We start from the raw sequence: 26,530 nt of genomic DNA, 5'->3' as shown, positions 1-26,530 counted from the left end.
AAACCGAAAGAACTGTGGATGCTGGAAATCAGAAACAGAAATTGCTGGAAAAACTCAGCAGGTCTGAGTTAACCTGAAACGTTAACTCTGGATTCTCTCCACAGATGCTGCACAAACCGATTAGCTGTTCCATTGCTGGTGACTTCGCCTCAGTGGAAACTGGATGATCACAAGAGGCACATAGGCCTGGACTATCCCATTTTAACTCTAAGTCTGGAACCAGGAAAGTTTCATGGAGTGAAACCCATATCTTACTTGAGACACTGGCAGTAGATTGGAATTTTGAAGCTGGACCTGGAAGTTCCACCTATTTGGAGCTGCTGGCCAATCTGAAGCTGGTACCTCCAGCATCATGGATGCTGCCACGACACCTCCTCTTGGAGCCCAAAGTGTCGTTTGTGTGGGGTTTCTAAGGTTGGTGGATATGGTTTGGTTGGTGGGGTGGAGTAAGAATAAAGGGCAGGAGGGGATGGTTCTGAGAGGCCACCTGACCGCCCTACATCAAGACTCTCAATTGTGCACATATCAGAGCAGATCAATGGAGCATCTCCACGCTCCCTCCCTTCAGCTTCCCATCCCCTACATTACCCCAGCAACTGACAGCTTTGCCCTCACCAGTTAACCTGCTAATTAGGCCAACTCTTTCTTGTGCTGCCTGGAGCTTCAACAATTGCAGTCCAGCAGGATGACATCCTTATGACCATTTAAGGGCCTCCATTGACAGATCAGGAAGGTTGATCTTGGACCACCTTTCCTAGAACCTGATTTCTGAGGTGACAGGTATATCCCCTGTGCCAGGCATCTCCCTGGTGCCAACACCCCTCCCTTGATTATTTACCAGCTCTTTTAGGAGGGGAAACCCCGTCTTGGAGTGTAACTGCCTCTCACAAGTTGGATGCAACAGGAAGAGGTAATGAAGTCTGACTGTGTACATATTAACTCATCTTCCATATCTATCCCACAGAATTACAGACAGCAAATCTCACACTACTCTGGGAAAAAAAATCAGAATTGAAACCATCTTACTTCAAACAAGGGAAATGTAAAAAATTCTCCCAGGATGGAACATATTAAGTGACTTTCGTTGAGCATCCCTGTGTACTAATGAGGGATTTAAAACAAAAGAGGCTGGGTTTTTTAAAATTTAATTTAAAGATTCTACTCAACAATCCTTCCTGGCTTTACACTCGAGTCACTTTCTTTCCAATTTGCTTCAATTTGCTGCTGTTCACACTCAGTGTAAGCTCAAAATGAAAAAAATCTCAAGTGCACGTTTGTCCTCAGTAAGCACTCACTAACTCCGTCCTTTCAGAATACAGCAAATCTAGGAGAAGAATAAAACAAGAGTCCAATTGCTTGAGGTAGGTAAATGGCACAAGTTAGAGGCAGGAACTGTGAACAATTAAGGCCATCTCCCAAGCCTGCTCTGCCATTGAACCAAGAATGTACAAGCCTATCAGTGGCACTTTGGTCATTGGCTCAGTGGTTATGTTAAGTGCTAAGTGGATTCACAGGTAGACAGGATGGTGAAGAAGGCATTTGGTATGCTTGCCTTTAAAACAACAAATGCTGGAGATTATAGTGGGTCAGACAGCATCCATGGAGAGACAGCAAGGTAATGTTTCGAGACTAGATGTCTCTTTATCAGAGCTGCACTGAAGGGTGGAGGGGACAGCATTTACACTGTTGTTTGGGGGGGGGCTAGCGTGGGGGTAGCGTGGGGGTAGTGGGTGTAGGGTGCTGGGTGCTGGGGGAGAAAAGATGCTGATAGTTCAGATTAAGTGATCAGAATGTGAGAATGGCAGAACAATGGTGTGTCTCCTGCTGGACTTGGAAGGACAGACAGTCCGACTGGAATGAGGGGAGGGGTGAGAGACCATGCTTACACAATATAACAAGCTAAAAGAAAGGGAAGAAATGGTTCACAATTTAAAGGTGTTGAAGTCAATATTAAGTCCAGAAGGTTGTAAAGTACGTAGTCTGAAGATAAGATGTTGTTCCTCCAGTTTGCGCTGTGATTCACTGGAACACTGCAGCATACTGAGGACAGGCACGTGGGCATGCAAACAGGATGCTGTGTTAAAATGACCGGCTATGGGAAGGTCGGGGTCATGCTTGCACACGGACAGGAGGTGTTCTGCAAAGCGGTCACCCAGTCTGCGTTTGGTTTCTCCAATGTAGAGTAGGTGACGTTGGGCACCACGAACACAATACACGAGATTAGAGAAGGTATCGACGAAATGCTGCTTCACCTGGAAAGACTGTTTAGGCCCTTGGATGGTGAGCAGGGAGGAGGCAAAGGGGCAGGTGTTGCACCTTCTGCGTTAGATAGGAAGGTGCCGTGGAAGGGGGGCTAGTGTTAGTGATTGAGGAATGGACTAGGGTGTCCCAGAGAGAATGATCACTGTGAAATGCAGACAGGTGGAGTGAGTGGAAGGTGTGTTAGGTGGTGGAGTTCTGCTGGAGTTGTCTGAAATGGCAGAGAATGTTCCTTTGAATGCAGAGGCTGGTAGGATAGAACACTTACCCTTATGGGTCAGTGCATTGAGTATAGGAGTTGTGAGGTCATGTTGTGGCTGTACAGGACATTGGTTAGGCCAGTTTTGGAATACTGCATTCAATCTTGTATCCCTGGTGTAGGAAGGATGTTGTGAAACTCAAAAGGGTTCAGAAAAGATTTACAAGGATGTTACCAGGGTTGGAGGGTTTGAGCTATATGGAAATGATGTATAGGCTGGGGCTATTTTCCCTGGAATGTCAGAGGCTGAGGATTGACCTTATAGATGTTTATAAAATCATGAGGGGCATGGATAGGGTGAATAGCCAGGTCTTTTTCCGAGGGTGGGGGAGCTCAAAACTAGAGGGCATAGGGCTTAAGGTGAGAGGGGAAAGATTTAAAAGGGACCTAAGGGGCAACTTTTTCACTCAGAGGGTGGTGCATGGATGGAATGAGCTGCTAGAGAAAAAGGTGGAGACTGGTACAAGTATAACATTGAAAAGGTGTCTGTATGGGTATATGAATCGGAAGGGTTTAAGGGATATGGCCAAATGCTGGCAGTCGGGACCAGATTAATTTAGGTTGGCTGATTGGCATGGACATGTTTGACTGAAGGGTCTGTTTCCGTGCTGTACCTCTCTATGACTACCTCTCTGTCTAAGAGCAGAGAAATTTTCCCAGTATGTGATCGACTACATCTACTGCAAATAATAGCACCATTCACATCATTGTCCTGACTCATGTTTGTGGGTCATTGCTGTGCACAAATTAGCAAATGAAGCTCAAAAGTTACGTCTTTTTGTGATCTGGTCATCAAGATGAGGATGGCCCCACTGTTCACCATCCTTTAAATGGGCATCACAGCATCTAGCATCACAATTCTTGTAATTCAGAGGCCCAGGTAATATTGTTGGAACATGGGTTTGTATCACACATCTACAAAATCCAATTCACAGATTCTAACATCAGAAGCTACTCTCAGGTAGTGATTTTGTTTTATTCATTTATGGAACATGGTGTCGCTGCCTGGGCCAGCATTTATTGTCCATTCCTAGTTGCCCTTGAGAAGGTGGTATTGGTGAGCTGACTTCTTGAACAGCTGTAGTCTATTTGCTGTAGCCGCAATGCTGTTGAGGAAGGCATCCCAGGATTCCAGCGACACTGAGGGAATGGTGACATATTTCAAAGTCAAGATGGTGAGTGGCTAGGAGGGGAACTTGTAGGTAATGGTGTTACCACGTATCTGCTGCTCTAGTCCCTCAAGATGGTAGTGGTTGTGAGTTTGGAAGGTCCTATCCAAGGAGCCTTGGTGACTTTCTGCAGTGCATCTTGTAGATGGTACACCCTGCTGCTGCTGAGTATCGGTAGTGGAGCAAATTAATGCTTGTGGTTGTGTTGTAAATCAGCTGTGTTGCTTGGTTCTGGATGGTGAAAAGCTTCTTGAGTGTTATTGGAGCTGCACTCATCCAGGCAAGTGAGGAATATTCCATCGCATTCCTGATTTGTGCCTTGTAGATGGTAACTAGGCTTTGGGAGCCAACAGGTGAGTTATTTGCTGCAAGATTCCTAGCCTCTTGCTCCTTTTACTCTTGCCAGGAGTAGTGGGTGTGGTTTTGGTTTCTTTATCTCAGGAAAGATATTATTGCCATAGAGAGAGTGTATTGAAGGTTCACCAGATTTTGTTCCCAGGATGGCATGACCATCCAATGAAGAGACATTGGGAAAATTGGGACTGCACTCTTTAAGATAAGAATAAGAGGTAGTCCCATTGAAACATACAAAATACCTAAAGGGATAGACAGGGATATGCAGACAAGATGTATCCCTGGTTGAGGATTCCAGAACCAATTAAAATATTATGTCATTTAGGGCCAAGATAAGGAAAAATATTTTTATTCAGCGTTTGGTCAATCTTTGGAATTCTGTACTCGAGAGGGCTGTGGAAGCTTACTCTTTAAGTATGTTTAAAGGGGAGATTAATAGATTTCTGATTATCAGTTACAGAAAGGGTTATGGGGACAGTGTGTGTAAAAGGTATTGAAGTGTTTAATTGGCCGTGATTATATGAAATATTGGAGCAAGCTCAATGGGCTGAATGGCCAACTGTGCTCCTACGTTCCCAAATTAGATGAACACTAGTTCCCCATTAGCAATCTATGTTGGCTGTTCCTAAACAAACTGATATTTTTCATTGACTTCTAATTCTACCTCAAAGCAATGTGTTTGACACTTACTTGTTTTTTAACACAGCCTAACAGGCCACTCAGTTCAAGGGCCATTAGAGGGGGCCAACTGCAAAATTACAGTGACATCCACACCTCGTGAAAGAATAAAAAATAAATGTACAAGGTTCGAAAGAGACTACAGTTTTCTTACCCATTTGCCCCATTCACAAGATCAGTGACCATTCTTTGTAAGAAAAAATGGTATCAGTTTTTTTTATCATTGGTGCGATTGTCTCTACTATTGTAATCCAATTGAAAACTGTGCTGCAGATTAAAATCTTCTATTGTGCTTAGTACTTTATAGATCACCATTGTTCTCTTTTCATTGGCCTCCTGTGACTATGCAGGCATGAACCTGGAATCCTCGCGTTCTATGGTGTTGTCTTTTTAAGAAATGCTATTTACTTAACAGATGTTTGAAAAGCACATTGACTAAGCCAATAAAACATCTGCTTGCTGAGGCAGGTAGATGTGCTTTCAGAACCTGTGCTAATGCAATGCGGCTGTTGTCTCAATAAAACACCATCATTAACTATGTTTTAATAGTATGGCACATTTCACTCGTCTCCCCATGGGGTTGCCAATGAGGAAGTAATCTGTCGAAGTTGCACTCAGATACAGCGCAGAAAGACAAAATGCCTGAGAGACATCAAAATAGCTTTTCCTGGCATTAATCCAAGTCAACAAAACTCAATGGGGATGGTAAGAACTGTGCTTGTTTTGTGGCTCTTTTCATCCTCTGGTACAACATTAGACCAAGCTTGTCTGTGTATGACTACTTAGACTGTAACTTTCCAATCCTGACTGGGTTCTCTCTGTGTTGAAGTCAGAGGGATGGTTCCCTGGTCCTGTATGCTGCATGAGATGTGCAAATGGCAAGGAGAGGCTGAGGGACTGGGATTTGGGAGTAGAGGTCCAGGACCAATTCCCTTCAGGTCATTAATTCCCCTTCCTCTTCTATTATGAGTGACCTGAGGAATAGTATTGATTTCATGCATCAGTTTCTCCTCTCAGTGTACTGAATATTAGATAAACAATCTGACAATTCTGAGATACTGGTGAGGTTGATAGAAGAGATTTACAAGGATGTTGCCAGGGTTGGAGGGTTTGAGCTACAGGGAGAGGCTGAATAGGCTGGATTTATTTTCCCTGGAGCATTGGAGGCTGAGGGGTGACCTTATAGAGGTTTCTAAAATCATAAGGGGCATGGATACGGTGAACAGCCAAGGTCTTTTCTCCAGGGTAGGGGAGTGAAAAATAGAGGGGCATAGGTTTAAGATGAGAGGGGAAAGATTTAAAAGGGACGTAAGGGGCAACTTTTTCACACAGAGGGTGTGCGTGTATGGAATGAGCTGCCAGAGAAAGTGGTGGAGGCTGGTGCAATGACAAAATTTAAAAGGCATCTGGATGGATATCTAAATAGGAAGGGTGTAGAGGGATATGGGCCAGATGCTGGCAAATGGGACTAGAGTAATGTAGAATACCTGGTCGGCATGGATGCGTTGGACTGAAGGATCTGTTTCCGTGCTGTACGTCTCTATGACTCTAAGTAGTGATGAGTGGAGGAAAGTTGGCTTTGAATACAGGAGAATTCACTCATATTCTTTGGACTGTACTCTGGTGATATTCATCTGAATTAACAGCTGGCACCTCCAAAAATGTAGCATCCCCACAGTGGAGCACTAGAGTATCAGCGTAAGTCCCCTTGTAGGACTTTTTAAAAATTCATTCATAGAATGTAAGGGCAGTTATGTGTCAACCATGTTGCTGTGAGTCTGGAGTCACATGTGGGCCAGACTAGGTAAGGACAATAGACTCCTCCCTAAGTGCAACATATTTTACCCTTACAGAGAGCATGTTAGGTCAACGTCATCCTTGAAATTTCCTGCGTGTTCCACAGGTACGTGTTCAAAGAAATGATTGCATTGCCAGAATTGTGTGGATAAAGAGAGGTGCAAATGTTATGCTAATGCGTCATGTTCCCAACAGAAATAAAAGTCCTGGTCACAGATTAAATTACAACTTCACCTTGCTGTCGTGTTGCTATCCAACACTAGGCATTGAGACAGCCCACAGGGGCTTAAATAAATCGTAGCATACTGCGGAAATGGCAACACACTAATGAACAGGTAATTATGTAACTCCCCAGTCTATTAAAACCAGATTGCAAGTCTATTACAGCTGATTACATTTGCCAATTTCAGCTGCATCCATTTACATTTGTGCATCAACACTTGTATTAAAAGGAACTCAATAAGAATTTTGAAACGATTAGATGTCATTGAATTTAACTCTGGGGGAATTCTGCACAGTCGTTTCAAATGACATTTGTCAGTGGGAATAACAAATGAATGTAAACTGCGGTTTGAATAACTTTCAAGGCCAGCAGATCTGTCACTTTACTCTTTTGTTTAGACATTGACGACGCTGCTATATTACTTGTGCTGTTTTTGTCATTATTCCCTCCCTCACATTTTCAAGTTCTTTTATGTTACAGATATCTTCAAATACATCTTGTCAACTAGGGAATCAAACCACTAAAAAGAAAATATTGTCATACAAAAAAATGAACCATTCAAGTTTAAAACAGCCCAAAAGAAACATCCTTTTTCAGCAGTGACAATAACAACTTGAATTCATACCACACCCTCAAATTAATAATAAAATCCAAGGCAATTCACAGGAGCTTTTGAAGACAGAACATGACACTGAGCAACATAAGGAATTATAGATATTTTTAATCAACCTGTTCAGTCGTATTATGATACAATTCTTGAATAGGTGGGACTTGAACCCAGGGCTCCTGGCTCAGATGTAGGGACATGACCACTGCGAGAACCTATACATTTGGAGTTATAGGCTTGGATTTTCATTCCTGGTCAGGAGTGCAGAAATACAGTAGATGAATTCTCAGCTCTGTGAACCTAAACTTTAAACATGGCCACCCAGGCATTGGATCAGAGGTGACAGGCTGGGTTAGAAGCCACATTGGACAACCTTGGAAGAACAGCTGAGTGTGAAGGTCAGCTAGCCAAAAATCCTGACTTGGGAACTGACCGATGTGTCCAAAGTTGAAAACAGCCCTCAGCTCTCACCACTCCTCCTCAAACACCCATATTCTCCCCATTTCTCATCTTTGTCAACCTCCTCATGCCTTTCACTCAATATCTCACCTCATGCCAAATGAATTACTGCAAAATAACCCTAATGTCCCCTTGCCCTCCATGCTCAGGTAGTCACTTCTGCCCTCCCCCATGACATTTTTTGGTCCTTATCACAACTCATGCCAACTTATACAACACACCCACCACCCTTTTCCATGACATCTACTATGCCAATTCATCCAGTATTTTCCGCAACAGACCTAAGGAGTCCTGCAGAGATGAGCTAAAATAACTTTCTTTCAAATAAAACTCTAAGTGCCTCTTGCAGACTTAGCTAAATTGAAAAAAAGACTTTCATTCATAAACGTCATTTCCTATATTTGCTCGCATTCAACAAAATAAAGCCATATAATAACATTTCATTCAAGTGCATAATCTAATGCAACAGCAAGTCTTAGAGTTCATAATCCACATCCATAACTTTAGAAGCATTCATAGCTGTCAGTCAAAGTGTGAAATGACAGGCATCTTACTGTGATAATGGATGGTTGTGAATTCGGTTATGCAGCATCAGACCACAGATGCTTCTTATAATTTTGACAGTTCATTTTGACAGATCTGTTGGCAGTTCCAATGAACTTGACAGTAATAGATTTATGCATTTTTAATGCATATATAGACCTACTTTCAACAATTCTATACACTGTTATACCTACTTTCAACAATTCCAAAGGGCATCATACTCTTCCAAAGAGCAATGGACCAATCAAAATGAGCCCTGACCTCCACCAACGGGTATGCCACATCCACCAAAGGTACCTCTGGACTAGACTGAAGTGGCTCCTTATTTCTTCAAATATGGCTTTATAAAGAAATGCACAAATTCCAGACCTACTCTTACTAAGTCCATTCCAAACATTCGAGGTTTCACAATGCTGGGCTGCCTTAAGTGAGGGTAACTGATGATTTAAAAGGATAGCTGCCTCCTTGAACCAGACAGACATGTATCTGGACTGAAACCCATTCCCATTCCCTGAAATGAGAAGTGTTATGTTTGGGCTGGACATTGCCACTTCCAGGCTTATTCCCTATTTTTGACACATTGTGATGAAAATCCAAGCTGTTAAATCAGATAAGCAAAGGTTCAATCAAACAAGCAGATTTTAAGCAGTGTATAAAAGGAGGAAAGCAAAGTAGAAATGCATCAATGTTCAGAATTCCAGAGCCCAAAGCCTCAAGTGGCAAATAAACTAATATCATAGCCGCTCAAGGATCCTCAGCTAGAGGGATATTTTGGAGGGTGATGAGTCAAGAGGAGGTTACAGAGGGACAAGGCTGCAATGGGTGTTGATAACAACAATGAAAATGTTAAAATGTAAGATGCTGCTTATCTGGGAGCCCAGTGGTGATGTTAGTGTGAGTAAAGTGTGAGTTAGGACATAGGCAGCAGAATTTAGGGCTGGCTTCAGGTTTATAGGACACGAGGCAGGATTATGTTGGAATTGCAAAGCCCACAGTAAACATGAATATGGAGGGTGGGTTTCTGCAGATTAGATGTCACATAACCTACAGTATATTATGGGTCTTTTCTACAGTTATTGAAATTTATGAAATCATAGTTTTTCGTTTTTTAGCACCACACTTTGATGCAGCAAGTGAAAACATTTGCCAACTCTCCAAATCCAATTTATTCTCTGACAATGCATCACTATTGTGCATTGTGACAATATTATGCACTCACACTTATTTGAGTTTCATCACATCATTCTGTCAGATTTATTTACCGAGTAACATTGTGAATTGACCTGGATTTATTATAGAATGACACCATGGTTAAGCACAGACATATAAAGTGTGACATTAAAATTCCAGACTCAGATTTATCAGGTTGATGTTATTGTTGAACTTGTTGTGGTTGCATTCTGATTCATTTTCTAACATGGCCACACTGTGATTAATTACAAAGTGACACTGTGACCCGACTCGGACTTATTATAGAGTGACACTCTGAATGGGCACACAATGTTTTATAATGAACCATCGCTCAACTCAACCTATTACAGTGTGACTGAACTTATAGGCCAGGAGTTAAAGCTCCTTTGCTGGTGGGTTTGATGGTGGTGGGGGAGCGATGCATGTTAAATCAAGTAGGTGACCTTAACTAAGTATATTAATTCTTTTTATTTAAAAAATGATTTATAATTCCAACTATTAGCATGGATTTTAATATTCTTCACAATTAATTCATACCATAAATTACCAGAACTGGCTTAAACAGACCAAGGAATGTCCCTCACTCTCCTTAGCTAAAAACACCTATTACTCCCTCAGCATGCAGCGTACAGGTCAGTCAGTGGTCATTTTCACTAACTGGTTCCCTATTTAACTTCCTTCCATCCTATCATCCTCATTTTAAAGACTGAATGTGGGGAGCTCATTCGGCATCTGAATTGAGACCATTCAGTTAGTTTTCACTGCTGCTTCCTCCTGCTTCTTCAACTCCCAGTATTCAATGTTGTTCTGTCTCCCAAACTCTCCTGCCAGCAAGTCTTGGGAATGCTTTTAACACACTCAGAACTCATTCACGCACAGTGAGTTAAAATTGGGTTTGTCTTTATACACCTGTCTCTCCTTGCCCATCTTCTGTTCTCTCAATCTCCTCCACATCCACTTTCTGGCGTCTGAGGCTACTTAATTCTACCAACAGTTTCCTTTTCTCCCATCATTGTATCGTCTTCATTTCAAAATCATACAGTCATACAGCACGGAAACAGACAGTTTGCTCCAACCAGTCCATGCTGAACATAATCCCAAACATAACTAGTCTCATCTGGCTGCTCCTAGCCCATATCCCTCCAAACCTTTCCTATTCAACCATTTCGTCCAAGTGTTTTCTAAATGTTGCAATTGTGCCCACATCCACCACTTCCTCAGGAAGTTCTTTCCACACATGAACTACCCTCTGTATAAAAACATTGCCCCTCATGTCTTTTTTAAATCTCTCTCCTCTCAATTAAAAGTGTGCCCCCTAGTCTTGAAAATCCCCCATCCTAGCAAAGAGTGACCGACCATTAACCCTACTTATACCGCGCATGATTTTATAGACCTCGATAAGATCACTGCTCAAACTCCTACACTTCAGTGAAAAAATGTCCCAGCCTATCCAGCCTTTCTTTACAACTCAAAACTTCCATATCTGGCAACATCCTGGTAAATCTTCTCTGAACCCTCTCCAGTTTAATGATAATCTTCCTATAACTGGGTGACCAGATCTGATCACAGTATTCTGGAAGAGGCCTCACCAATATCTTGTACAACCTCAACATGACTTCCCAACTGTTATACTCAAAGGACTGAGCAATGAAGGCAAATGTCCTAAATGCCTTTTTAACCACATCTTAATTGAAAGAACAGTTGATCAATAGTGGTCTTCACCACTAATGCTCCATCTGCAACTGCCCAAGAGATTCTCAGATATGTTTCTGGCTTTCATGATAATTTCTCTTGCAACTTGTTTGATTCTATCCAGACCAACATTAGCTTCAATCCCTCCCTGCCCAATATCAGGATACAGCACATTTTAGCACTAAGACAGCCCTTGTCTTAAAGTGCCAACAACATGGGGTAGCCCAAAGTTAACTGGCAATGTTTTAAAAGAAATGAAGGATGTGAGTGGCCATCACACCAAAGATGAGTGTGTTTTCTGAGTATTGAGAAACCTGGAATGGTGAAGCAGTGGAAGACGTAGGCACTCAACCAGAGAAATCACAAAGAACTAGTGTATTGCAAAGGAATGGAATATAGAATGGTTGGAAATTATGTAACGATTATATAAAACTCTGGTTGGATTATTCAGTTCCAGGTACATAAACATAGAAGAGTACAAATGATACCAGCATTGAAAGGGTTAAGGACAGGCTGCATAAATGAGGCTTGTATTTCCGTGACTGTAAAGAATGAGGGGTGAACTAATGAAAGTATTTAAGATGTTTAAAGGAGTTGATTCAGTTGATAATGAAATATTTCCTTTGGTTGAGTAATTCCACAAAAAGGAGATACAACCTGAAAATTACAGAGAGCTGAACCATTCAGGAGCAATGACAGAAAGCCCTCCTTCTTGAGCAAAATAGTCCTGGAAATCTGGAACTCTTGGCCCCAGAATGCTATTGAATCTTGAACCATTGGAGATTTCAATACGCTGTTTGATAGGCATTTGATAGGCATAGATTATGGACAAAGACATACAAATAGATATATGATACAGATCATCATAATCTAATGGAATATTTCCGTGGGGTTGAATGGCCTGCTTCTGCCTTTATGTTACAGAAACATATCGGAAAAATTGGTTTTCCCTGACTATTTGGGAGGCAGCAAATCTGAAATGGCAGCGTAAATGTTTTATTTTCTAGCTGCATGCAGATGGAGGGTTCAGTTCATTTCCTCTTTGGCAGCCTATATGAATCAACAAGAGCCATTAGCTAAGAGCCAGAGGTGGAGGAAAAGACAGTAACCCAGCTACAATCACAACATTCAAACAACTGTCTGGGCACAAGCCTATAGTTGATCAGATGACAGGTGTTGTGAAAGCCCAACAAAGTAAATGGGGTACGGGGAGAATTCTAAGCAGCAGGAAGTTTTTAATAAGGACTCCTGTTCACTTGAAGAGCTTGTCTACAATGAACTTAGCAGAAGTGAATGTAATGATCTATGTTCCTCACTTAATGTAAAGTCAGCATAATAATAATACAGGGAAATGTCTTATACTTACACTGATTTTTTTTAACTAACATTAACAAGTGGTGGAACGTTTAGCACTTTAAAGAGGTTTTGGTAGTTGCTTACCTTGCGTAGCAATATAATGGTTTGGTCTGTGATAGCCCTGAAGAGAGAAAATAAAACATTAAACTCCCTGCGCCGCATAATGTGGAAATTGCAATGGCTCTCAATAATATCTCTTTTGACCTTGGTTACTGAAGTACTGTAAAGCAGGTCAAGGAGTTGGAACATCAAATTGCTTGAAGATTGTGATAGCTCTTCTGTGTTGAACTCAAATATATGCGGTAATTATGCAGAATGCTGGTATTTATAGTGGATATTTTGTTCCTCCACATCTATTAGCATTTTTTACTCTTTGGCCATGGGATGTGAGCATCGGTGACAAGGCCAGCACTTATTGTACATCTTTAATGACCATGAGGGCAGTTAAGAGTCAACCAGATTGCTATGGGTCTGGAGTCACATGTAGTCCAGACCAGATAAGGATGGCAGTTTCCTTCTGTAAAGGATGTTAGCGAATCAGATGGGTTTTCTGACAATTGACAATGATTTCATGGTCACTATTAGGTCAACTTTTCATTCCAGATTTTTATTTAGTTTTCATTTTTGTTCCCTATTTGATTTCTTGGTAACTCTCTTATGTTCATGACCTCTGTTTTAGTCCTTTCCTACAAATGGAAGGCATTCTCTATGTATGTTTAAAACCTTTCCTAGCTTTTCCAGTTATTTTTTGTCATGGCAGCAGGCTGGAGATCAGATACTGTTTGAAAGTCAAACATTATCAGCCTGCAGTTGAGTGAATGGAAATGTATGGGGGTATTAGCAGTATCAGGGTGCAGGTGAGGGTAAATACTTAAGAGTATTTTTTTTAAGTTGTGTTGCCAAATGCACTGCCAGTATTAAAGTTTGGTTTAAAGAGTGATTATCAGTGTAAGTGCGCTATAGGGCTCTGAAAGGATTAATATTGAGGAGTAAGATGAGACCTCAAGGTCCTGTTCAAAGTCTCTGTAATACTGTTTATCATATCGATGCGACTTGTAACCAATTGTTAACCTGCAGTTAGCTTGGTAACTACAAGAGACTCTTTCAGGACAGTTAAACCTCTCTTGAAGAAGAATACTGACTTATATGCAGCATTATTAACATAGATGCATGTTACTTCAGTGTGATCTAGCACCATCAGAGTTGCTGATGGGCACAAAGTCAAATACTCAGCTTCTCATCCGATGACAGACGTTGATGACACATTTATGCCTAAAGGAAGACCAAGACATTTAGAATGGTGAGCAGTGCCATGGTACACAACAGGTCATACACGACAATACACATGGCCATGTGAGATGGTTGTCACAATTAGGACAAGGGTAACAGGTGTGGGTCGGCATTTGAACAGAAAAAATGCAATCATCTAAAGAGCTGCAGGCCAGCAGAGATCTTAAATTGTTTGCAGTGTTGACAGGATCCTATGAAGGAACTGCAGGGACCTCATCCTATTAAGAATTAAAAGGTTGATTGGGATGAACAGAGCAGAGAACTTGATAATGCAGGGGGACCGACAGATCTCAGACTGTCAGGAAAAAAATTGAAGGCAACCATCTTCCACCCAGCAAACAACCAAACTTCCATAATTGAAGACAACACATTCTGAGAGAACACTGAAATCTCAAGGTCACCTGAGTCAGTAAAATCAGAGACTTAGGGGGAAATGGGGCAATGGTACGTATGTTAAAATATTAATTCATATCATGTTAATAAGAAAAACATTATATTGTGGGAGATGTTGTCTATTGGTCTGAAAGGGTTAAATTGCAGAGTACCAGAGCACCTTTCACTATGCTAATATCCGAGCAACCTGTGGGCAAAACAGCTTAGCATCTAAAGGAGTGAGATCTAACATCCAGTGCATCACAAAATCTCTGTAATAATGTCTGTGATGTGAATATAACTTCTAGCTAGTTGCTAACATGGAATTAGTCAAGTCTTGTTAATGATAGGAGACTCTTCAAGTTAGAGCAGGAAGTGGTTTTCCTTTACCAAACTAGATTAAGCAGGCTCGTAGGGTTCCTATACTTAAACAGGATGGTGGTAAGAACCTTCATCACAAGCAACAGCTCATATAGCATCATGAGCTGGCTTCCCCACACAACAGTGAACATGCCCTTTTAAATTCTAAATGTAGAGTATTAATTGTATTTACAACTAAGTGTAAAAAGAAAGTTCTGATACTACAGTCATGGAGATAATTACTATCTTTTGTCTATATGTATGTCAACAGATTAGCAAGAGTTGCTCAAAATCCTCACAAAATAACATCTTTCAATTCTTTCCATAAGAAACATTAATTATTTCTATAAACAACTCTGTAAGACAAAGGGTTACAATTCAACTTCAGCTCAATGGGCACTGTTATATGTTTAGAAATTGAGGTAAGCATGTTCCACACTTACTCAGCTAAATAATTGCTTTTCAGAAGATAGCAGAGATGTTGCACAGCTTATCTACAGAAGAAAATAAAATTGTTTTCCTTTTTTGGATTTGTGTTAAAGCTAATGCCTTTGATTTCTGTTCCAAACTCCATTCCCTGGCTAATGGGATCATCCCTCTCCCTGGCAGCTGTCTGGACTAAAGTAGATTGTCCATGCCCTTGGTGTCATATTTAACCCCAAGGTAAGTTTTTGTCTGCATACTTGTGTCATCATGATTTCCACCTCTGAAACAGAGCCCAACTTTGCCCTGTCTCAGCTCATCTCCTGCTGAAAGCCTCATTCATGTTTCCTTAGCTAGTGTATTTTAATACAATCCTGACTGGTCTTCTACATTCTACCCTCTGTAAACTTAAGATCAAAACTCTGTTATAAATAGAGATAACACAGTGTTGTGCTGGAGGAACGCAGCAGGACAGGTAGGATCAGAGGAGCAGGAAAGTTGACGTTTTGAGTCAGGACCCTTCTTCAGAAATTTCTGGGGAAGGGTCCCGACCTGAAACGTCAACTTTCCTGCTCCTCTGATGCTGCCGGGCCTGCTGTGTTCCTCCAGCTCCACACTGTGTTATCTCTGACTCCAGTATCTGCAGTTCCTACTATCCCATTAAAACTCTGTTACCTGCATTTTAACTCATATCAATCAAGTCTTTGTCCCTTGTAGCCCTTGTGCTCACTGACCTTCTGTGAGTCCCATCCAAGCAGTGCATTGATTTTAAAATTCTCATTCTTGTTTTCATGTCCTTCTACGGTCTCCCTATCTCAGGAAACTCCTGCAGCCGAATCACTCTCTGTGATATCACCACTCTTCAAATTTTAACCACTCAAGCACACCCAACCTTAATCACTTGGCCTTGTAGGCCATGGCTTCAACTGCTGAGTCCCTAAACTCTGGAATTGCATCCAGAAACGCACTGCCTCCTTTACTTGCTTTCCTTGAAGGTGCCACTTAAAAACCTATTTCTTTGACCAAGCTTTTGGTCTTTTGACCTAATATATCCTTGGTGGCTTGGTATTCTGTTTTATAACAATCCTATGAAGGGTCTTGAGATTTATTCATACATTAAAGGCGTTACCAAATATAAGTAGTTGTAATGTTGTTTACTTTTGCAGATTTGTAAACATGCTCACTAAGTTTGGCTTAGTATGACCTGTAGATTGACATTTTTTCATGTTTTTCACCTAGCATCATCTTCAAGCACTCCCAGGTCAGTGCAGCATGATTAGACATAACATAAGACCTATCTATTGTGCAACTACAATGGGTAAGAATGTGCCTGTATTCATGAAGAATTCAGTATTCCAATAAATGTTGCTTTCCAAAGTGCCCACGATTCCATGAGAAGTAGTGCGACTAAAATCTTCACAAATGCATTTATATTCTTACACAAAGCAATCACAGGTATTCTTTGCCACAATAGGCTCAACCACAACACTAAAAGCACCCCCTACAGTATAATATTCAATCCACTGCTCACACTAAAGGGATGAAAGTAGTGGCTCTCTGGCAGTTAGCAGAGAAAATGAATTTATGACAGTCAGTTCCTAATGGGCACAAGCCCATTGAACAAAACTGCCCATAATACGCATCAAACTGACAGCTTTACTCTTTGAAGTCACAGGATGACTAGTGTGGGAAATGCAAGTGCCACGCTGGTATAGTAAGACATGCTGTTCAGAGATTGTCAATTTGTTACAACAGAGTGAAAAGAGCTTTAGTCTGACTCTACTCAATGTTCTACCTGACCTGAAAGTATTTGATGTGGCAGCTTTTACCAAAAGTGAAAGAGATTTCTTCATTCACCAATGCTGACACTTAACCAACTTAACAATGTTCAGGTTTATATTGAATAATTTAGATACTTACTTCCACATAGTTTGCATTAATATAATCAGAGTTTGAATCTCCCTCCAATGGTTGCAGCCTGACCCGAGAATGATCATCTGAAAGACAAACAAGCCAAGATTTATTAATGAGCCATAAAGGAAGACAGAAATTTTGTCTGCTTTTGGATCAAATCACAAGAAGGAGAGGTGGTGGAGCACTGAGTCTTCCGACTTTCAAACATTGTCACTGGCAGCTCAGACCAAAATAATTGTGGCCTGGTCCTAACCTGCTACCTGTTTCCCTTGAGATGCTTCTTCCTTCATGCACCCCTCCCTCACATTCCACTCTGCCCCAAGCCACCAGCTCCTCCATCCAAGAGCTTCCTACCAATCCTCTACATTCACAGACTTGCAGAAGACACTGGTTGAGAATTACAGTTGCTATTACTCTCTCAGTCTGGAGAAAGGCAGGAAATTCTTAATGGTCACAGAATCCCTACAGTGTGGAAGCAAGCCATTCAGCCCACAAAGTCCACACTGTCCCTCTGAACAGCATCTCACCCAGACCCTACCCTACCCTATCCCTGTAACTCTGCATTTCCGACCTAATCTACAGATCCTTAAACACTGACAATTTAGTATGGCCAATCCACCTAACCTGCACACCTTTGAACTTAGGAGGAAACTGGAGCACCTGGAGGAAACCCACTCAGACACGGAGTGAATGGACAAATTCCACACAGTCGCCTGAGGGTGGAATCGAACCCAAGTCCCCAGTGCTGTGAGGCAGCAGTGCTAACCACTGAGCCACCATGCTGCCCAGGTCCATCAGCTTTGTCCCAGTTTCACATAATGGAGATCTTCCAGAATGATTCACCAACTGGATGCAGAAGTTAGGGTATATAAAAACAGATTTGGCCATGATATACATTTAAAAATTGCATTTTCAAATGGTTCCCACAGATTTCACCCTGCCCAACATAAACAATGTCACTCAAACAAAAGCAAAACCTACAGACGCTGGACACCTAAAATGAAGACAGAAACTGCTGGAGGAACTCAACAGGTCTGGAAGCATCTGTGGAAAGAGAAACAGAGTCAATGTCTTGAATCCAGTATCACTCTTCTTCAGAACAGAAAGGAGCTGGAAAATGGTAGTTTTGTGCTGGTGACAGAGGAGGAAGAGTAATAAGTGGATCAGAATGTGCTCAGAGCAAAAGACAAAGGCAGTGCTAATGGTGATAAAGGATGACATAAAATAGGTATAAAAGATCAGCGCGAAAGTGAGAAATGGGTCCTCTTTGCTGACGGTGAGGTCAACAAGGCACAAGAAAAGACATGACAAGGCACAGGGAACGGGTTCTGGTATGGGCAAAATGGAGAACAGAGGGCATGGTCTGAAATTGGTGGATTCAATATTAATCTCTACAGAGCTGGAAAGTACCTATGCAGAAAATGAGGGGTTCCACCAGCTTGCATTGCACTTTATTGGAACACAGTAGCAGGCATATGCGAGAAATGACAGCAAGATGGCTTACTGAAATGACAAGCTTAGGGTCATTCCCATTCGAAGTGCTCCTGAACACCACTGGCTGCAGCAAACCATATTGAGGCCAACTCAAAATCAACATCTATTTTATCCTCAAACTTCAGCCTTTCCCTGCAGATGACTGTAGAACCTCCTCCACGTATTCTGGCCAGGTCTTCAAAGCCAGAGTATCATGAGGAACAGCTCATCTCATTATCCCAAATGCTCACAGAATATTGGGGCTTGCTTAATGACTGAGACAAGCTGATTAGTGCAACAATCATTAAGGCTGAAGGGAGTCCCTCCCGTGAGGAGGACCTGGTCAGAACTTACCTGAGACATTCAAAATGAAGAACATTCGGTTTGCACCTTACACTGCAGACATGTCAGGCAGCTTGAAGGACAACATAACAGAACAGAATGTAGTCCCTCACTCAACACTCCTCCCACAGGCCACAAGAGAGCCCAATCAACAAATAGAATCACTGGATTCCTCAGCATCACAAACTCATACTAGTCCATGGACAGATAAGATATATTCATCCCTGGCCTGCATTGGTCCCACTGCTGGTAATTTGACCATAACAATAGATTCCTCCTGCAGGATGTACAATGACTTCATAAACTGCATATGTACACTCATAAAATGCAAGTATATTTACACCTTAGTACGGCTCTATAAATGAGCCAAGTAAATATGCCATGAATTGTATAACTGCTTCCTAAAATAAATACATGTTGACATTTTATGAAGCTAATATAACATCTTGTGACCACAATTAAAAATAAAGCAGAATAAAAAAGGACTAGCAAATTGGATTTTTTTCTCCAATCTACCCTGGAGTCATACAATCAGAAACCACAGTACAGATATATGTTCAGCTGAGCAGCAGCTTCCCAAGGCCTTGTTGAAATCAGATCCCTGCCTGTTTGCAATGGAATGGCCCTGGGACATCCCTATAATCCATATCTGTGAAATTTTCCAGCAGCAGTTTGGAAATAACATTCTGAATAAAATCAAGAGACAGTTTCCTTCTGATTTAATATTAACATATTTGCTGATCATAGAGTCATACAACACTGAAAGAGACCCTTCGGACCAACCAATTCATGCCGATAATAACCCCAAACCAAACTAGTCTCAGCTGCCTGCCTTTGGCCCATATTTCTCCAAACCTTTCTTATTCACGTACTTATCCAAATGCATTGGACAAAGCTTGTTGATTGGAACATGTGGGGCCTGCCTGTTTAAAGATGTTCCACTTTGATGATGAGGGAAATGCTGGTGAACAACTTTACTTCAGCTGTTTGTTTTGGTAATTCCTCATTTAATCATTCCTGGGCTATTTAAAGTTGTGTTCCTTGCTCCCGGTCTCAGGTATTTCTGACTGCTAAGGGCAATTTTAACCCAACCTCCAATCAAGAGATTGGGTTCAACACTAGATGATGTCTCTCTTATCTGTTGGAGGAAAATACTGGGCTGAGTGTTTTGCGCACTCTACAGCCCTAAATGTTATATTCACATCCATCCTTGGCCCTTTATCTTAACTGGAGTGGTGCATGGATGTTGCAATTAGCCTCAACATACATGGGCTGAATCAAGGAGAACTCTGCTTTTCTGATTTCTTCTCCTGTCCAATGCCTGTTGCTGAATGATATTGAATGAGAACAGAATTAGGCTTAATTTCAGTCAGATTGTCTGACTGGGTGATCAGGTTCAGCAAAGAAGAGCTGGTCAGTGAAGATACCAAACATTGACCAGCATCCACAGAGCTACGACACCCCCCGAAAGGTTCTGGGATTGCTCAGCCCTGGTATTTTTACCGGTACAATCAGGGACGTGACAATATCTCTCGCTCTTACTTTGAGCAGGAGCCGATACTGCTCCTGCACAAACTTAATGTGACTGAATACTGCTGCAAATCCATTTCCATATAGACAGCATTGCTAATAGGAAAACAAGTGATTTAAATGTGGGAATTCTGGCTGCTCCAACACAGAGAAATGGACAGTAGTTTCATGAATTAATTTCACATGTAGAAATCACAAAGTGTGCTAAGTTGCAAATAAAAAGTACCAGCCTATTTTATCACAGTGATAGCCTTCAAAATTCTAAAAGTTCTTTGTATCTTGGGAACTATTGGCTACGCAACTGCCTCAGTTGTTTTACCTTAGACTCAGAGCTAAACAAATACGCTTAATATCCATGGAGCAAGGGGATGGATATCCCTGTCTGCTGCTTACTCCTTCCCCCACAACCTATCTGAATCCTTACAGTGAGAAAGTAGCATCAGGCTGCTGCCCACTTGGGCTATTGAGATCCTTTGGTGGCCAATTAAAGGCCACTTAATTAGCTGGATTTAACAGTTCCCTGCCAGTGGATTTGAAGGCTCACCCCTACCACAGTTACTATTGTCTGCCTCTTTTTAAAGCAGCTTCTCTCGATTGTCAATGAATGATCATAGAATCCCTACAGTGCAGATAGAGGTCATCCTGCCAATTGAGTCTGCACCAACCCTCCAAAGAGCATTCCATCCAGATACATTCGCTCTCCCCCATCCCCCATGACCAATCCACCCAATCTGCACATCCCTGCACACTGTGGTGCAATTTAGCATGGCCAATCCACCTAGCCTGTATATCTTTGGACTGTGGGAAGAAATCAGAGCACCCAGACGGAGCCCACGCAGACACGGGGAGAACGTGCAAACTCCACGCAGACAGTCACCCGAATTGAACCCGGGTCCCTGATGCTGTGAGGCAGCAGTGCTAACCAATGAGCCAGCGTGGTTTCAACGCAGGTTCAATGGATGCTGGAATGGATGATAAATCAACGTGTGATCTTCAGACTCTGCTGCATGTGGGGCAGGTAATGCTTTAAGAGTTGGATTGCTTGAGTGTCCGTGTGCTCCCTCCAATATTTCAACTTCACCTCCCCACATTCCCAACAAAGTCTCTTGACATGTTCATTGCATTCCCGATTACACCTTCTCTGTTTTGGGTTGATCAAAAGCTGGGGGCTGACATGATTTGGTGAGGGCTGTTTAACCCTTTCAGGGACTCCCAAAATATGCTTGCTGTTCCCTGCAGGTCCCCCGTACGATTAGGCTCTGAGGTTTGCAGTAACTTTGGGAGTTTGGTGTCAGGGGAGATAGCTTTGACTGATTAGCACCTCTATCTGGAAGTTCTAGTTTGGAAGAGGACTTTATTGTCAGACTACCTTTCTTGCCACTGAATTTGCAGGATGTTGAAGACACTTCCTCAGCTCTTTGAGATGTTTGATGTCAGCTGCCCACATTTTCACAATGAAACTAGAATCAAGAAGGTCCCCCAACCAATGCCTACTCAAGAGCTTCCTCCTGATGCCACAGAGGAACCCACAACAAGCTGTCACCTTGACAGGTTTCCCTGCGTGGGCTGGAGGCAGCCAGGCCCCCTGAACTTTTGAATCCAGTTACCCCCACATTACTCCACTCACACCCCTCATTCTACACACACACACACACCCCTTTCTTGTCAATATCTCCAGCCTCAGAATATATGGCCTTAGGGTCCGTCAGTCTCGGTTTCTCAGGACTGGGGACTATCCCAGCACAGACTCATGGTGGCGCTGTTGGGACCACAGAGCTGATGGTCAACTGAACTGAACAGCTGCCCTATGAGGTGGGATGCCCTCCTGGGGAAAAGGGCAGATGCTTTGCCTTAAATCAATTAACGCTTTTGCCAGCATTGAACTAATGACGGGCAGAATCGTGGCCTCCCTCCTCCCTCCCTTCACTAAGAAACATAAAAGTAGAAAGAAGAATTTCAGGTGAAAATTAAAACAGACAGTGTAAAACATTGCACAAAGGGAGGAGAACTGTTCTGCAGAAGAGTCACCAGACCCAAAATGTTGATTCTGCTTTCTCTCCACAGATACCTTCTGGCTTTCTAGTTTTTGTTTCAAATTTCCAGTGTCTGCTTTTCTTTGATTTATTTTACTGAAAGAACTAAACATGTAGTTAAACTTAGTGGCAGAGTAGACATTTACTTCTTATTGCTCCCATTTTCTGGGCTGGAGATGGGGATAAAATGGCCACAGTTTCAGACAAGGCTACAAACTCAAAATGCTGAAACTTATGACTAGGCTCAAGTACAGGTTCCACTGCACACCTCAATTTCAGTGGCATAGTTTATTCTTCTGAACAGTGCGAATCTTTACTTCTGAGTGAGTTGACTCACACTGTTTTATATCTGTGAGCATGCTGGGGTGATCCAAAGCTGGAAACCGATATCTTTAACAAACATTATTCTTCAATCTCTAACAGTGTTGCATTCCCAGTAGTTGAGAAGCTGCCATGTGTGTGACCCCCTCAACTGTTTTAGTTCACGGTGAGATAAATGTACACTGTAGTTGTTTCAATTCATGAAGCTTTTTGGCATCTATTCATACAAAATAGTGAACATGCAGCAAAGAAGTGAGTTGTTGTACTTGACAAACATACACCGCCTTCTCTGCATTGTGTGCTGCAGCCTAGGGTCAGAACATACTCTTGTCATTCACATGAAATACTGGATTTCACAGAGTTAGGCTGACTCTGGAGGCCATTAAAAATGGCAGAAATGAGATGAAGCTTAACTCATACAAGAACATACAGTGCCATTTGAAATTAATGCTGAGCTCAAACAGGTCCCTTTCTCATTCTTTGAAGGATCATAATCTGTCATGTAGGAAGTCATGGATCCATAAAAGTGATTAAATGCTCTTGAAAGGCAGGTCACAATCTGTTAAGGGTTAAGTATTAAGTGTCACAATCGCATGTTATTTAAATCCCTAGCCCTTTAAACATTGTTTAATTGTCTCAGAGTTAAAAAGGCACATGCACCTAGACTGCTTCTGTGGACAGGCCATCTAGCCAGAATGGATTATACTGACTCTATTTCATTTTATCTCTGTCAAATACCCTCTCTTCATTATCTGCCTTATTCTGATCCAGTCAAGACATCTCTCATCAATACCAGTTTTCTGTGTTATAGATAGGGCAAATGCAGCATTTACATATGTACGGTATGTAACAGAACATTGATAAGGCTGTCAGGTGATGGTGGAAGTGAAGTAGGAGTGGAATCAGGTGATAAGATAACCTCATCACTGAGTTTGCTAGACAGGAAACTGCAGATCTTTCAAAACCATCAGTGCAAGAAATCAATTGTTCGAGCTCCATAATACACACAAGGTGGGCCATTCTTTGGAATTTGCCAAGATACTGCACATGAACAGAAGGTGGTTTATGATCAGTCGAGTTTGACAGTGCAAAGAAGGTGCACAAGAAATCAAACAACCAATAACATTTTTCTCTTAACAGTACTTATATTTTATCGCTTGCTGCAATTATGGACAATTCTGTCTCAGAATAACCTCACTAAGGCAAAGGAGAAGACACTGCACTGATCACAGAGCTAGATGGCATTGACTGTAGTTGTCAGAGGCAAATGGGGCAAGAAATCTACTGATACGCACAGACAGAGGGCTGTAAATAACTGCTGGGCATTTGCATAAATAATGAAGCAAAAGACAGGAGAAGGATTCTCAAAAAAATTTATATGCATTCAGTAACAAGCAGTATAAACTAAAATCAGACAGCAATGCCACAGCTGTGTCACTGAATTTATAAAATAATGCAACATTTAAGTAGGTTTGGCATCATTTTTCAAGAGGAACAGTACTCACAGGCAATGATATTCCCATATCTATTCTTCATCCTGTTTTCATCTTTCTTGGCAGAATCCCATGGGGCAGACTGTCCTTCATAAAAACTCTGGAACACACAAATGTTACAATTAGCAACAATACTCACAAAGGATGTTTGATTATAAGTGGGATGGGGGACACAAGTAGACAGATAGGTCAAAATAACATTGTCATGCTCCAATAGTGCATGGACAGCACTGTGCATGCAAAGGAATTACGAACATAAAACTGATTTCTTGTCAAGTGAGTTCAAATCTTTGAAGTCACTCTTCAGACTGATCGTAATTAAACTTTCATTCTATCATGGGCATGTACGCTTTAAACCTAATGTAGGAGTTTTATAAGGCTGATATTACAGAGCTGCGCTATAGATGAAGAAGCTGCCATAGTGTTCATGGTTTTCTGCCCTTCCATTTTAATGGAAACGAAGCTATGGGCAGCACACCTTTGATTTCTTATACATGCAGCAAGCAAATGATATTTCATGACACTGACACAGATTTAGAATTTTTACTTTTTTTGGGTGATAGTGTAAAATGGATAGTGTAAAATAGCTACTGATGGGAAGGAAAGTCAGGTATCCTATATTGTTCACTCCTGGCCACTCTAAATTATCCAACCCCTATAACCCCCTTTATTTCTAACTTAATTCTTTGGATGAACTGTCATAGTCCTGCCACCCACACTACCTCAGAAAAAATAAGGATTGAACTGTAGGGATATTGAGCCTAAAGAGCTCAGGATTCCACCGTGTTTACCCATCAATCCACTAAGAATCTGAGCAGAATGAATTCAGTACAGCACTGTGAAAGTTTACTGAATTGTGGTCTGAAAACAATTGCTGAGGTACTTACTTTACAATCACCGAAAACCAATGCAAACAACATCTTAAATGCAATTGAGAAAATGTAGCAGGTGGAATCAAATATTTGAGACTGAGTTTGATGGCAATCTGTTTGTTCCTGAGGGAGTCCTTTCATAAGCTGACAGGCTGTTCAAGCATGAAATGGTTTTATGTCTTCTCTGGAATGTGTATATTTCTGTGTGAATTGTGCAATTTCAACATCTTTTGTTACTGGTTTATTTCTCTTTGGCTTGATGCACAATTTAACAAGAAATTTTGTCGAGACGGGATTGGTCACTACATGGCATTGTTGATTAGTATAAAAGGGGAGAGATTTATGAAAGTTGGCAATCTTCATGAAACAGGATATTTGGGCTAATTTCCCCTTTGCCCGTCTTGGAAGGAAGATTGTATACCATTTACAGAACCTGCAAATTTCACGTGGGTTAGCTGATTTTATTGTTTAGTAATTGTCCAGATATCAAAGTTAAAAATTCCCACTCTTGCATTTGCAAGAGGAAGATTGGTTAATATTTCTGCTTTGTAACTTTGTTGAAATCATTAATCAGGCCTAACAGACTGGCCTGCATTACACATGAGGCACTTTCTGTTTCTATTCTACAAGAAAAGAACCATTTCAAATAGTTCTGAAGTAGTCCAAAGCTAATAAAGTACATTTGAAGTGTAGTCACTGTGATGTAGGCAACAGGCAAACTAATTGGTGAATGGCAATTGCACACAGACAGCAAAGTGATGATGACTAAATACTATGTTGTCTGAAAGATAAAGGTTGGCCAGGATAACGAATGCTCTTCCAAAAGAGTATCACAGAATAAAAACCAAAAATATCACAGAATGTTTATGTTCACCAGAGTGGGTATGTTTGATGTCAGTTTAACATCTCAACTGAAAGACATGTTGTGGTAGTGTAACCCTCTCAGTAATGCCAGTTATAGAGTCATTGAGTAATACAGCACTGAAACAGACCCTTTGGTCCAACTTGTCTATGCCGACCAGGTTTCCCCAACTGAACTACTTCCATTTGGCCTATATCCTTCTAAACCTTGGCTCTAGTGTACCCACGATGCGGAGATGCTGGTGTGGACTGGGGTGGACAAGGTCAGAAATCACACAGTGCCAGGTTATAGTCCAACAGGTTTATTTGAAAACACAAGCTTTCGGAGCATAGGCTGATAGGCATATTCGGCATCCATGAGAGCGGCCCCAACTGGGATCTTGTGTTCATGTCTCACTACAGGTGACACCGCTCTCACACACACACCCACACACAAACACACACCCACACACACTCTCTCTATCTTTCCCTCACACTCTATCTCTCCCTCACACACACACACACAAACACACAGACTCTTTCTCTCTCTTACCCCCCACACACACTCTCTCTCTCTCTCTCACACACACACACACACCTCATTCTCGCTCCCGCAGACATACACAATAACACACACACCTCATTCTCGCTCCCGCAGACATACACAATAACACACACAC

The 26,530-nt window shown here is 41.7% G+C and overlaps 1 protein-coding gene across 9 annotated transcripts in view; it reads right to left on the bottom strand.

The window, feature by feature from the left end:
- Positions 1-26,530, bottom strand: part of LOC109916843 (receptor-type tyrosine-protein phosphatase mu) — a 786,238-nt gene that overhangs the window by 71,273 nt on the left and 688,435 nt on the right. For all 9 annotated transcript variants that reach the window (XM_048595836.1, XM_048595838.1, XM_048595837.1 and 6 more), the window contains 3 exons: positions 24,151-24,238; positions 16,953-17,029; positions 12,672-12,708 (listed from right to left, as the gene is read on the bottom strand). In XM_048595836.1, the coding sequence (XP_048451793.1) occupies positions 12,672-12,708; positions 16,953-17,029; positions 24,151-24,238 (202 nt within the window). The remainder of the gene's footprint in view (positions 1-12,671; positions 12,709-16,952; positions 17,030-24,150; positions 24,239-26,530) is intronic.

This window comes from Rhincodon typus, chromosome 4, assembly GCF_021869965.1.
Source record: "Rhincodon typus isolate 14 chromosome 4, sRhiTyp1.1, whole genome shotgun sequence".
Classification (NCBI taxonomy): domain Eukaryota; kingdom Metazoa; phylum Chordata; class Chondrichthyes; order Orectolobiformes; family Rhincodontidae; genus Rhincodon; species Rhincodon typus.
This window is presented reverse-complemented; position numbering and strand designations above follow the sequence as displayed.